This window comes from Phacochoerus africanus, chromosome X (genome assembly GCF_016906955.1).
Source record: "Phacochoerus africanus isolate WHEZ1 chromosome X, ROS_Pafr_v1, whole genome shotgun sequence".
In the NCBI taxonomy this organism is placed as follows: domain Eukaryota; kingdom Metazoa; phylum Chordata; class Mammalia; order Artiodactyla; family Suidae; genus Phacochoerus; species Phacochoerus africanus.
In genome coordinates this window covers 39,421,771-39,435,263 of record NC_062560.1, presented here as the reverse complement: position 1 = coordinate 39,435,263, position 13,493 = coordinate 39,421,771, and the positions used below count along the sequence as shown (strand labels likewise).

Below are 13,493 nucleotides of genomic sequence, written 5' to 3'. Positions count from 1 at the left end.
TTCACATAACCTGGGACAGCCAGAGAAACTGCAGCCATGCCCTTGATGTGAGGTTTCCCCTTTACTAATAGTTCCAGACATCTGTTACAAACAAATGAAAGTCTCTGAAGGAGAACGCTTTTATCCTAGGCCTCATCGTAGAGCTCCTCCTGACCCCTGACATAAGCTTCCTCAAGGGCAGCAACCAGCAAGTCCAAACAAGCAGGTACGCAGGGAAACCAGTGAGACCTGACAGAAATGACAGATGCCAGGAACAGACTCCAACGCACTTCATATATACTGTCATTAAGAGACAAAGATTTTTAAACAAGTGTGCTTATTATCAGGCTTTTAAAAATCAGTAGTAAGCTTAAAAATATCTTCAAGAACAGGAAAAAAATTTAACGGCATAGCAGATTTGAAAAAGAACCAAAATGAATTTCCAAGAACAAAAAAAACTATACTAACAAAAACTCAGTGGCCACGCACCTATTAGAATGGCTAAAAAATTTTAAAATTTCTCATCAGCAGGTAAATGGATAAACAAATGATGGCATATCCACATGAGATGCCATATCCATTCGGATGCTATTAAGCAATAAAAAGAAATGATCTGTTGATAGCATACAACAATGTGGATGAAACTCAACAGATACTAGGCTGAGTTTCCAAGCAAAAAATAGAACATACTGAAGAATTCCATTTAGATAAAATTCCAGAAAATAACAGAACTAATCTATAGTGACAGTGGTTTCCTAGGGATCTGGAGGGAGGGATTACACAGGTGCATAAGAAAATTCCCGGGGTGATGAAATGTTTCTTATCGTGATTGTAGTGTACTTTCATGGGATGTATACATGTGTCAAAACCGGTGTGTATGCTTTATTATGTTCTGTTTAGTACAGAAAAACTGTAGAGGGCTGTGGCTGTGGTGTAGGCCAGCAGCTGTAGCTCCAATTCGACCCCTAGCCTGGGAACCTCCATATGCTGCGAGTGTGGCCATAAAAAGCAAAAACAAACAAACAAAAAAACCCATAGAGGGAGAAAGTTTCCAATTGGGATGATAAGGAAGAGGCCCAGTGAGCAGTAGTTTCCTTGAGGGCTGAGTAGGACTTTGGAGGTATAGGAAGGCATTCCCAGCTGAGGGGAAAGAGCAGAGTGAATCGGTCTATAGAATGTCGGTAGACATGCAATGCTGATGAGAAAGATTTGAGGAGTTCTGGTCGTGGTGCAGCAGAAGTGAATCCAGTTAGGAACCATGAGGTTGTGGGTTTGATCCCTGGCCTCACTCAGCAGGTTAAGGATCTGGCGTTGCCATGAGCTATGGTGTAGGTCGCAGCTGCAGCTCGGATCCTGCATTGCTGTGGCTGTGGCTGTGGTGTAGGCCAGCAGCTGTAGCTCTGATTCGACCCCTAGCCTGGGAACCTCCATATGCGGCGAGTGCAGCCCTAAAAAAGGAAAAAAGAAAGAAAGAAAAAAAGATTTGAAATATTATCAATCAGACTCTGAAGTTTTGTTCAGATGTGTTGCTACCAAGTCACATTTTTCACATCCTCTAGATGAGAAATCCATTTTTTGACCCAAATACCTTACCTGATTTATCCTGGCTAAATTTCATCTTGCTTGATGAGACCCATCAGTGTAATCTTTTGATATGATTTGATTCCCTGAATCTGTCATCCCTTCCCTTGCTTACTAGATCTTCATCCAAGTCAGCAACGGGTGTTAAACATGTGTTTGAAATTTCCCTCCAGGTTGACCTAAATTCTAACACAGTTTCCTTGCACTTACTGAGCTTTTAAAAGAACTAACATTCATTTCCTGAGTAGCTAGTAAAAATCACTTTCATTCCTCTGTCATCACACCACATGTAGCCACGCCACCAGTTTTTATTGGCAACTTTTCGTATTTTAAGCTTAAAAACATTTATGATAAGATACTCTGTACACTACAACATAAGCTTCACAAGGTCAGGATTTTGTCTCTTTTAACCTGTCAAAAATTCCTCAGTTCTGGAGTTCCCTTCGTGGTTCAGAGAAAACGAATCTGACTAGTATCCAAGAAGATGCAGGTTCGATCCCTAGCCTTGCTTGTTGGATTAAGGATCCGGCATTGCCGTGAGCTGTGGTGTAGGTCGCAGACTCAGCTTGGATCTGGCATTGCTGTGGTTGTGGTATAGGCTGGCAGCTGTAGCTCCGATTCGACCCCTAGCCTGGGAACCACCATATGCCGAGGGTGCGGCCCTCAAAAGACAAGACAAAAAATAAAATAAATGTAGAGACATGCTGTATTCAGGCACTAAACTACTCAATATTGTAAAGATGTCTATTCCGCTCAGATTTATTCAATCCCAACGGTTTTAAAACTGACAAGCTAGTTTTAAAGTTTGCGTGGAAATTTCACAGAATCAGGGATAGTCAAGATGCTCTTCTAGGAGTTCCTGTTGTGGCTCAGCAGTTAATGAATCTGACTAGGAACCATGAGGTTGCAGGTTCGATCCCTGGCCTGGCTCAGTGGGTTAAGGATCCGGCATTGCTGTGAGCTGTGGTGTAGATTGCAGACGCGGCTCGGATCTGGCGTTGCTGTGGCTCTGGTGTAAGCCGGCAGCTACAGCTCCAATTAGACCCCTAGCCTGGGAACCTCCATATGCCACGGGTGCAGCCCTAGAGAAAACAAAAAGACCAAAAAAAAGATGCTCTTCTAGAAGAATGAGGAAGGCCTTGCTCCAATACCAAGACTTATTATAAAGCTATCATAATTAAGATAGTAAGGTATGGGCTTAGAGATACTTAAATAGACCCATTAAAGAAAACACCAGAGTTCCCATCGTGGCTCAGTGGTTAACAAATCTGACTAGGAATCATGAGCTTGTGGGTTTGATCCCTGGCCTTGCTCAGCGGGTTAAGGATCCAGTGTTGCCGTAAGCTCTGGTGTAGGTCAAAGATGCAGCTCGGATCTTGTGTGGCTGTGGCTGTGGCTGTGGTGTAGGCCAGTGGCTACAGCTCCGAATCGACCCCTAGCCTGGGAACCTCCATATGCCGTCTGTGCGGCCCTAGAAAAGACAAAAAAAAAAAAAGAGAGAGAGAGAGAAAAAAGAAAACCCCTAAAACTTTCATATATAAATAGTCAATAGTGAGGAATAAACAGACTTTTCCATAAGTTATGCTGGGAAAATTAGGTATCCATTAGGAAAAACAAGAGGAATTGGACCCCTAACTTTACACCATATACAAAAATCTGTTCCAGTGTATTAAATATCAAAACATGGGCATTCCCCTTGTGGCTCAGCAGCTTAAGGAACAGATGTTGTCTCCATGAGGATGTGGGTTCAATCCCTGGTCTTGCTCAGTGGGTTAAGGACCTGGCATTTCTGCAAGCCACAGCATAGGTCACAGATGCGGCTCAGATCCGGCGTTGCCGTGGCTGTGGCCTAGGCCTCAGTTGGGGCTACAATTCAACCACTAGCCCAGGAACTTCTGTATGCCACAGATGTGACTGTAGAAAGAAGAACAAAATGTAAAACACAAAACTATAAGCCTTTGAGAAGTAATATTGGAGAACACCTTCAGGGACAAGAAAGGATTTCCTAAACAAGATATCAAAGATTTTGTCCATTAAAGGAAAGTTGCTAGAGTTGACTAAATTAAACTAGTAAGATAATGTTCATCAAATACCATAAAAAGAAAAAAAAGAGGTAAGCCACAGAGTGGAAGAAGATACCTCTGATACATATAACTAACAAAAGTGTAATATTCAAACCATATAAAGAATTTCTACAAATTGGTGAGAAAAAGACAACCAGATAGGAAAGTAGTAGAAAGACTTGAACAGGCACTTTACACAAAAAGCAAATCCAATAAACACATGAAAAGGTGCTCGATCTCATTAATCATCAGTGAAATGCAAACTCAAAGTGTTGTTTCATTACTTGTCCACCATGATAGCTAAAATTATAGACTAATAATACCAAGTGTTGACAAGGAAGTGAAACAGTAGGAACTCTACACAGCTGTGGGAGTGTAGATCGGTATAACTACATTGGAAAACAACTCATCATTTTCAGTAGCATTGTATGGCATGCTGAGAGTGATTTGGGTTTGGGATTTTTTTAAGTTTTATTGAAATGTCATTGGTTTACAATGTTCTGTTAATTTCTGCTGTACAAAAAAGTGATGCAGGAGTTCCCGTCGTGGCACAGTGGTTAACGAATCCGACTAGGAACCATGAGGTTGTGGGTTCAATCCCTGACCTTGCTCAGTGGGTTAACGATCCAGCGTTGCCGTGAGCTGTGGTGTAGGTTGCAGACGTGGCTCGGATCCCGCGTTGCTGTGGCTCTGGCGTAGGCTGGTGGGTACAGCTCTGACTCAACCCCTAGCCTGGGAACCTCCATATGCCGCGAGAGCGGCCCAAGAAAATGGCAAAAAGACAAAAAAGAAAAAAAAAAAGGGATGCAGTTGTACATATACAACATCCATTCTTTTTCAGATTCTTTTCCCATATAGACTATCACGGAATATTGGGTGGAGGTCCCTGTGCTATACAGCAGGTCCCCGTTGGCAGTCATTCCATATACTACAGGGTGCATATGCCAATCCCAAACCCCCAGTCCATCCCTCCCCCCACCTGTCTCATTTGGTAACCATAAGTTTGTTTTCAAAGTCTATAAGTCTGTTTCTGTTCTACAGATAAGTTCATTTTCATCCTTTTTTTAGATTCCACATATAAGTGATATAATATTTGTATTTCTCTGATGTCACTTAGTAATATAATCTCTAGGTCCATCCATGTTGCTGCAAGTGGCATTATTTCAGTCTTTACAGCTAAGTAATATTCCATTGTCTATATGTATCACATTTTCTTTACCCATTCCTCTTTCCATGGACATTTAGGTTGTTTTCATGTCTTGGCTATTGTAAATAGTGCTGCAGTGAACATTGGGGTGCATGTATCTTTTTTTTTTTTAACTTTTTAGGGCCACACCCATAGGATATGGAAGTTCCCAGGCTAGGGGTCAAATTAGAGTTGTAGCCACCAGCCTATCCCACAGCCACAGCAATGAGGGATCTGATCTGTGTTTGCAACCTACACCACAGCTCACAGCAACACCGGATCCTTTAACCCACTGAACGAGGCCAGGGATTGAACCCACATCCTTGTGGATACTAGGCGGGTTCGTTACCACTGAGCCACGACGCGAACTCCCAGCATGTGTCTTTTGAATTATGGTTTTCTCCGGGTAGCTGCCCAGGAGTGGGATTGCTGGATCATACGGTACTGATAGTACACATTGGCCCACAAGCAAAGTCATTAAGTAAGCAAAAGTTTCTGTGGTGATATCCTAAAGGCAAGTATTTACTTAGAATAAACCTAAGAGAGCAACTTTTTAACAACATTTATGCTTATGTTACCAATGCTGAATACTGCAATCACACAGAACAAAATTATGATTTTTCTGATTATAATTCTAACTTACGGATTTAATCAAGGTATTTTTTTCCCTTCCTAGAATCTCCATGCAGTAGTCGTAATACCATTTATTAAGCATCTACTGAGCCCGCCACTGTGCTAAGGATGTTATTTACATTTTTTTATTATAATTCTTTACAGCAGCCATCCAAGAGGCTCCAAGAGATTTAGGAACTTGCCAATAGAATGTATTGCCTAAGAGCATGGGCTCTAGTGCCAGATGGTCCTCACGCTCCCGCTTATTAGCCATGTGATTGGGATAAGCTAATTAACCTCTCAGTCCTTTGATCTCATCTATGAAACAGTGACACAAGTTCACCTACTGTTAGAAAGATTAAATTACTTAAAATATCTAAGTTTCCTAGAAAAGCACCTAACACTAAATTGTTAAAAGCTCATAAGTGATACAGCCAGGATTCAAACCAGACCTTCTCAGCTCAGAATCCCACTGTATTTCATGACTATGTCTTTAGACTTCTCATCTGTGTTATCAGGTAGTATATGCTCAGATTCAGTATTATTTTGTTATAAACCTGGATTTTAAAAACAGTTTCGAGGAAATTATCATGAAAGCCAAGGAGCAACCTTCATCTGAATGATTTGAAAAGTTTGTGAGGAGTATGTTCACACAGGTTCATGTAAACTCTTCAAATGAATGATTTTTCTCTCTTATCAGCATAAGACAATACATTAGGTTTTTTTCCTCTCTTTGTGTGCTAGGCGAGTCGCTTGCATCGCCATGGAGAAGACCAAACAGGAGCAGCAGGCCAGCTGTACTTGGTTCGGCAAGAAGAAGAAGCAGTACAAAGATAAATATTTGGCAAAGCACAATGCAGGTAGGGAAAAGTACAACTTCCTGAGACAGGTTCAGCATCTCAAAGGCCAATGTAGATATAAAATCTCAATTCCGTCTTCAGAGTTCTCTATCCAAAAATTCCACCATATGCGATCTTCATCAGCTTGCAAAAACTTTAAGAAACCCCTACCTTCAATTATTATGTTGTTATTTGCCAAATAGTTTACAGAGCTATATCTTATAGGAAGAAAAAGCTATTTGGAATTACTGCTCTCTGGAACTCAAAGAACCCCGTACATTAAGTTACCCTCTCAGAAATGAGAGGTTGAAAGTTTGCTGAGCCACCAGGATTCTTGCCTCCTTGCTGAGATTGGTCTTGAGAAAATACCCTCACTCCTGGCTTCTCCCTGGCCCTTGGACATGGCCCCCCTGACACATCGCTGAGGGCAAAGGTGCTCTCTGAACAGACAGCTGTGCTGTTCAGCGATGGGTTTGAAAGAGCACAACAACATTAGATACGAACTTGGTTTGGTCCGTTCTTATCACAAGCCTTCATCCTTAATGGTATTTCCTAGCTCCTGAAAGACTAGCAACATCATCTTGGCCTCCCTTCATGGTGTGTCTGTATGGAAGCTCACATTCAACTCAAGTCAAAATATTCACTGTTTGCTAAAAACTGAAATGAATACCAAAAAAAAAAAAAAAACCCTGCTCTGTCATTGCAGTAGCATTCCCAGAAGACTCACATGATGAAACTCAAGTTAAAGAAAATGGATGATGATATAGAGTGGGACTTAACTTCTTAGTGCAACTCCTTTTATAAGAAACGTTTTCTGAAGAATTGCAAGCCCCAGCATTGCCATTAAATTAGTTCCCAAGGTTTCAGAAATAACTCCTGAATTCAAACATGAGGCCAAAAAATCGAATGACTGCCGTCGTGTTTACCCAATTTGGCAGTATAATGTTTCTGACACATATGAAATCCATTTCCCTCTGTGGGATATTATATCTTATTAGCATTCACTAGGGAAAATTATTTTGAAACTTGGAATGATTCATTTCTTGATCAGAGAGTAAAAGTAAACATTTTGATGTGCTATATAATATGGAATGAATGTGAGTGACCACGTTGCTTAATTTTAAATAGTTCAGTTAAATATGGAATCTTTCCCATCATGATAGCTACATTACGCCACATTCTTGTTTCCAACAAAATGTATCATTTCTGATTATGTACCACTACAGAGCACTAGTCTGATCATGGCTTTTGTTGTTGTACAAAGGGAAGAAATACTCAGAGTAGATAGTTAAATATGATTAGTTAAAACTCAAGTAGTACTATTTGAAGAAATTCACTATAGTATCAGCAGAATATTGCTTAACACAAACTGTGGTAATTGCCAGGTCTCCATAATCATCTTTATTTCCATCCACTTCTAACAGGCTCTCGAGGTCTGTGACGTTACATATACCTGCATGACCTTGTAGTTTTTACAATAATTTTAAATGATATACAGATGGAATTAAAACTAAACCTGGGGAAGCAAAGAGATGGCCAGTTAAGGCTATCAGTTCATCCTCGGCTTTATAATGTGCTAATAGAGGGCATGTAGATATTAGTATTCCATTTGCCAATACTCTTTAATTCAGCTGAGGAAAAATAAGAAGCCAATTAATTGAGAAACTCGAACCTCTAAATTCTTACAAAGAGTCTGTCGATTCGTTCACTTTTTCCATTCCTTGACCACCAGGGCATCACTGGTCTTGCGTTGTCCCGATTCTCTGATTCATCATAGGTGGTACTCGGTGCGCCTGCAAACACACCTGGAAGCTTAATGGGCAGCTTGAGCTGGGACCAGGAATTCGCACACCTGAGCAACCATGCCACGTTGGCGATTGTCTTGGCTCCCGTGGGCCTCAAAGGGAGGGAACTGAGTTAGTCAATCACAGATACCTTTTCTAATTCTGAAGTTCAGTAGATCTCGGGTTCCTTCATCACTGGGCTAACAAAGGGGTATCATTTAACGAAGCCAAGTACTCATTTGCTGCCCTTATTTTAGGCTCTAGCTCTGGTAAACATTGCCTATTATGAAGGGTATATCACCCTTGATAGAGAAGGCAGGAGCTGCGCAGAGGTGGAACAGAATGGCTTCTTCTCTGTCGTCTTTAAACATAACACCTCCTGTCCAAAACCGTGGACCTGTTTAAGTTCTTGTAAACTTAAAACTAAGGAAGGAGGGGAAGGAGTAGGGGAAACCCACCACTACCACTTTTTTTGCATCTGCAGCATCTTCCGAAGCAGTGGTCTTCCGCGCCTCAGAGCTTTCCTCCTCATGCTTACAGTTCCTTCTGAGTCAGCACTGGTCCCCACCTGAGACCCTCCTTTGATAGAAAGCCTGAGCTGCTTATCAGGCCCTTGCAGAGCCACTCCACTTTCTTTATAGAACTCATGTTTAGGCTAATTTGTGACTGTCTAGTCAGAATGTCATTGTTAGGGTTCCATCCCCCCAAGATCATCACCCATGAGCTCTCCTACTTTTCTGGTCAGGAGAAGATGCCCGGCTTTTCCCTGGACTTTCTAGAGTATGCTAAAAGAGTATGACCTCTGTTGGGAAAGCAGATGCTTTGAGAACTTTGAACTTTCATATTCTTTAATCCTAAGAATAGCCCAAATGGGTTCATAGAGGCCACAAATCATCCATACGGAACGGAACAATGCTTTCTGCCTTATCCAAGAGTTGATTGTAAAATCTAGTGGAGGGTCTTCCTGTGGTCCTGAGTAAATTAACATAAGGGCCATATGTTTTACTTCCTGCTTCAAATCTCTGAAAGTTCAGCATCTCTTAATGGCAAGATCAGAACCTTATCGTTAAATTCTGAAGTTGTGTTTATTTGTACTCAAAATGAAGGAGGAGGACTTTATCAATATGTAGAACTACGGAAATGATAAAATGCAAGAACTCATTATTTGCATTTCTGTCTCCGGGAAACTCCACACATCTCGTTAAAGCGGAATTCTGTTCAAACTGTTACCTGCTTCTCCCGTTATAATGTGGCAGTGTGTTAGCTTAATGTGACCCATAAGTAAGTTTTGTTTTCCCCATATATACATGGTGTTTAAGATAACTAGTTAATCACATTTGAAGATCAAATATTTTAACATAAAATCTGGGTTTCTGCCTCCCTGAAAGAACAGGGGGTGTGGTAACATTAGGCCCACTTTCTCCCTTAGCAGCTCTAGGCCGTCGATGTCCCTTTTGGATGGACTCTGGTTCTTTAGGACCCATGGTCTCCACGGCTCCATTCCTCGCACCTGGCCCACTCCCTCAAACACATTAGCTGCCTGGCCACTGCAGGCATCTGAGTGTGTACTTAGCCGAGCATTAACCAGTGTGCAGTGTCTTGTCTAAGTGGAGGTTTGTGCAGTATTTGAAGATACTTTGTAGCTTTTCCAACTTAGACTAGGGCTCAATGTTAAAGGCTTAGGTATGGAAAAGATTCTACTGGAAAGTAGTTACCTAAATACTTACAAGTGTCATAAACATTGAATAGCTTAGCAGGAAATCAGGATAATATGAGCAAACTATGCCAGACTGTATTTCTGAAGCCTTGGGAATAGATTTGATTATAGTGTGAGTCGTATTTACAGCAAATACATTTTCTGCAACACATGAAAGCTCTTTAGCCACATAAATTTGAAGCAAAAAGCATTGTCATGCTTCCAGAAGAACTGTACTCTTTGAGGCTTTAAGATTCCTCAGTCCTAGGATTTCCAAAATCAGTTTAAGATCAAGTTACTAATGTAAACTTTTTTAAAAGGTCTTCATAAGTTCATTTTTTTAAATGTTAGAACCCTGAGCAGTGGTATTTAAATAACTCAAGATAACCCATCTACGTACACACATATGAACATAGATTTCTGCAGTATCATTTATAGGTGTGTGTAAATTATACTTAATAACACAAATTGGTGCTGTTGACTTTTCAAAGCTATTACTTTTGCTTTCTTTAATACAGAGAACTCTAAAGACAACAAAAAGTGGCCCATAATCTCACTGCCCTGTTGACATTGTTTAAGTAGTAAAAGTAACAGGCACACGTGATTAGAAAAGATACAAAATGCAAAACAAAAACACTTCCACACCTACACTCAGTGAAGGTTTCTTGTAACTATTTCCAGACAAAATTTGTGTGCATATGCTAGTATATAAAACCCACTGGCTTTTATATAAGGATATTGTTGAATTTTTATTAAAATGAGTTTGTTTCTTAATGTGATTTATTTGCCTTGTGTTTAGAATATTGCATGGTAAAGTTTCTTTTGTGCATATTATACTTTTATTTTACTAATAATATTAAAAGCCATATTTCAATGACCCCTGTACATTTTTCATGCTGTCTTACTCCCAATGGCCTCTGTGCATGTAAGTAACCTGTTGAGTGACTGTGCCTCTTTGTTTTTGACAGTTTCCTTTCATTAAGTCCTTTTTTTAATCAGCAAACAACTCAAAACCTTTACAAATTCAATCTTTGTGTTCTCCTTATATTCCTTGTATGTCGTATTTTTAAACATCCCTTTTTATTGTTTCTCAATCCTCTGCCCATGTGGTGATTTCATTTAGACCAAAGTAACCTCTTCATGCCGCTCGTTTATGGTTAAGATGTTGATGTGTAACATAGCCATTCATTTGTTTGTCATTTTGATTGTTGCTATCGAACTCATTCTTATGTGTTTGAGAAAAATGACTGACTTCAGTAGGATTGGAGTTAGGGCTCTGTAGAGGGAAAGGGCTATGTAGACTATTAAGAAAACCTGTAGCATCATCTCACTCTTTTGTGAGATGCTTGATTATTTTCATGTATTAAACATATCAGCTTGTCGATGGACTTCTTTCATAAACATACTTTTCTTAATGGAAGTATCACTCAGAGGGCCATAAGTATAAAAAGCAAGGCCTTAAGCTCTCCCACTTTTATTTTTGCAAGTCTCTGTCACTGCATTACCACTGCAGCGTGACCGGCTAGCTCTGCCACATAGAGAACCTCGTGTTCATTTTGATTTTGCGAGTCTGCCATTGTAAACACAGGAAGCATTTCTTGGTTTTTAGCTATTGCTGGAGAATATGCTTTAAAGTCTTTTGGTCAACCTTTATGGAATCAAGTTATCAAAAGAAAACAAATGCACAAATACCCATTAACATGCACTAACCCTTATTTTAACATATTGGATTTTTTTTTTCTTTTTCTTTTTTTTAGTATTCTGGGAATGATTGATACTTTTGTTCATTTGTTTCTGATCTGTTGTATTCCAGAGTATCCTATTTTGCATTTTATGGTTCTTTGCTACTGGGAAGATCACAAATGTTAAGGACTGAGCTGATATTCAAAAGCATTTGGCCATATTGTTTCAGGGAGTAGAAGCCTCTCTTAACAATTGACTGAAGCGCCCCCCGATTCCTGTTATACCATGGAATCAATTTCATGGAATATATTTCAACCCCTCTAATCCAGACCTTATTCAATATTCTTTAAAACAAAACCACAACTTCAGGGCATGCCTCTGACAACATCTGGGTCGTACCATACAGAAAAATATTACAGGAAACGTTGACATGATTTTAGCCTTCTTGTGAGACTTTTCAAATGTGTGTGAGAATTGGACTACCTTAAACTTCAACAAGAATGGTCATCTTCTCGAGAGAGTTTTCATAATAGTTTTAAGAGGCAGGTTTAAAAAAAATTTTATAAGTATTTCTTCTCAGTCTGTAATGATTAAAGAACTCCCCTTTTGCAAAGGTTTCCAAGCTCAGACTCTACTTCATGCTTCTTCCCATTCTGTCCATCCTGACTTTTGTACACATAGGCTGACAAAGTTTGGGACCCAGGGAAGCATGTTCCCCTACTTATATGCCCAAGACTTTGCACTGAATGGATAGCTGGGTTACAGTAAAACTTGTGAGATGGTCACTTCTGAAGCTTGTGAAATTGTAGTTACAGAATTTGACTTTGAAAGACTCTAGCATGCTACTACCTTCAGCAGCTCTGCTGAAAGAGAGAACTATCAAGTTAAAGACCAGCTGTCCATGCATCTCTCATCCATTCCTAGAAATAATCTAGCTGGCCTCTTTCTTAGTTAACTTTAGTTGCATTCATGCTATATTCATGTTGGTCACTGTCTGTAGACTTTATCTTTTTAGTATTGCTGATTGCTTAGAATCACAGAAATATGAACAGCATGTGGTTTTGAATGAATTCATATGATTTGTTGAATACTGCATGAAAAGATATGCAGTATCTTTATAGTTGGACTTTTCTGCATGTGCTTAACATATCTTTGGATGCCTCTGTTCTAAAGTGCATTTTCATGGGCTTAAAAATGAAATTTTCTCCCAAAAGGTTATATGACAAATTACATGTAAGTTGGATTCCTATTTTTAAGACGTGGTTTTACTGTTATTTTAGTTTTGCCAGTAAAATTATAATTTACATTCATGAAATATTCTTCTGTAAATTTATATTCCTTCTAAATCTTTGCATTTTAGTGTTTGATCAATTAGATCTTGTTACATATGAAGAAGTAGTAAAACTCCCAGCATTCAAAAGGAAAACACTAGTCTTATTAGGTAAGTTTGATTTGTATAAATGGCTTTCTTATTCTCATCTTCAGAACATTTTTCGAATGTTACTAACAATTGTCAACTTTAACTTCCTTTAAAAAAAAAATGACATAGGTGCGCACGGTGTTGGGAGAAGACACATAAAAAACACCCTCATCACAAAGCACCCGGACCGATTTGCATACCCTATTCCACGTAAGCAATGTCTCACTCTCCTTTAAGCATATTTTTCCTAGTACTTTTTTAATCTTGTAATTTACACATTTTTTTCTGATTATATAAGTAATAACCTCATTATGGGAAATTTGGAAAATCAAAAAAAGAACAAAGAAGAAAATAAGGTAACAATCCCAACCCTACTCTCCCCAATAATGCTATCAATATTGTGTGGTATATCCTTCTAGGCTTCTTTCTTCTCTCAGTACGAGAGAGAGAGAGAGAGAGAGAGAGAGAGAGAGTGTGTGTGTGTGTGTGTGTGTGTGTGTGTGTGTGAGTGTGAGAGAGAGAGAGAGAGAGAGATCATTGTTGTTGTTGAACTGGACTCATCCAGTCTGTTAGTAACCTAACTTTTCCAACAGTATGTCATAAATGTTACCCAGATGAATTATTCTTCAGAAAAATAGGCCTTAATGATA

The 13,493-nt window shown here is 39.6% G+C and overlaps 1 protein-coding gene across 9 annotated transcripts in view; it reads left to right on the top strand.

Moving 5' to 3' along the window:
* The window catches only part of CASK (calcium/calmodulin dependent serine protein kinase), a 372,729-nt gene that overhangs the window by 344,535 nt on the left and 14,701 nt on the right, over positions 1-13,493 (top strand). For 8 of the 9 annotated variants that reach the window (XM_047765523.1, XM_047765520.1, XM_047765525.1 and 5 more), the window contains 3 exons: positions 6,166-6,281; positions 12,784-12,864; positions 12,973-13,053. In XM_047765523.1, coding sequence (XP_047621479.1) covers positions 6,166-6,281; positions 12,784-12,864; positions 12,973-13,053 — 278 coding nt within the window. Of the gene's footprint in view, positions 1-6,165; positions 6,282-12,783; positions 12,865-12,972; positions 13,054-13,141; positions 13,270-13,493 lie in introns of those variants that run through there. The other variant, XM_047765526.1, reaches the window with a different exon arrangement.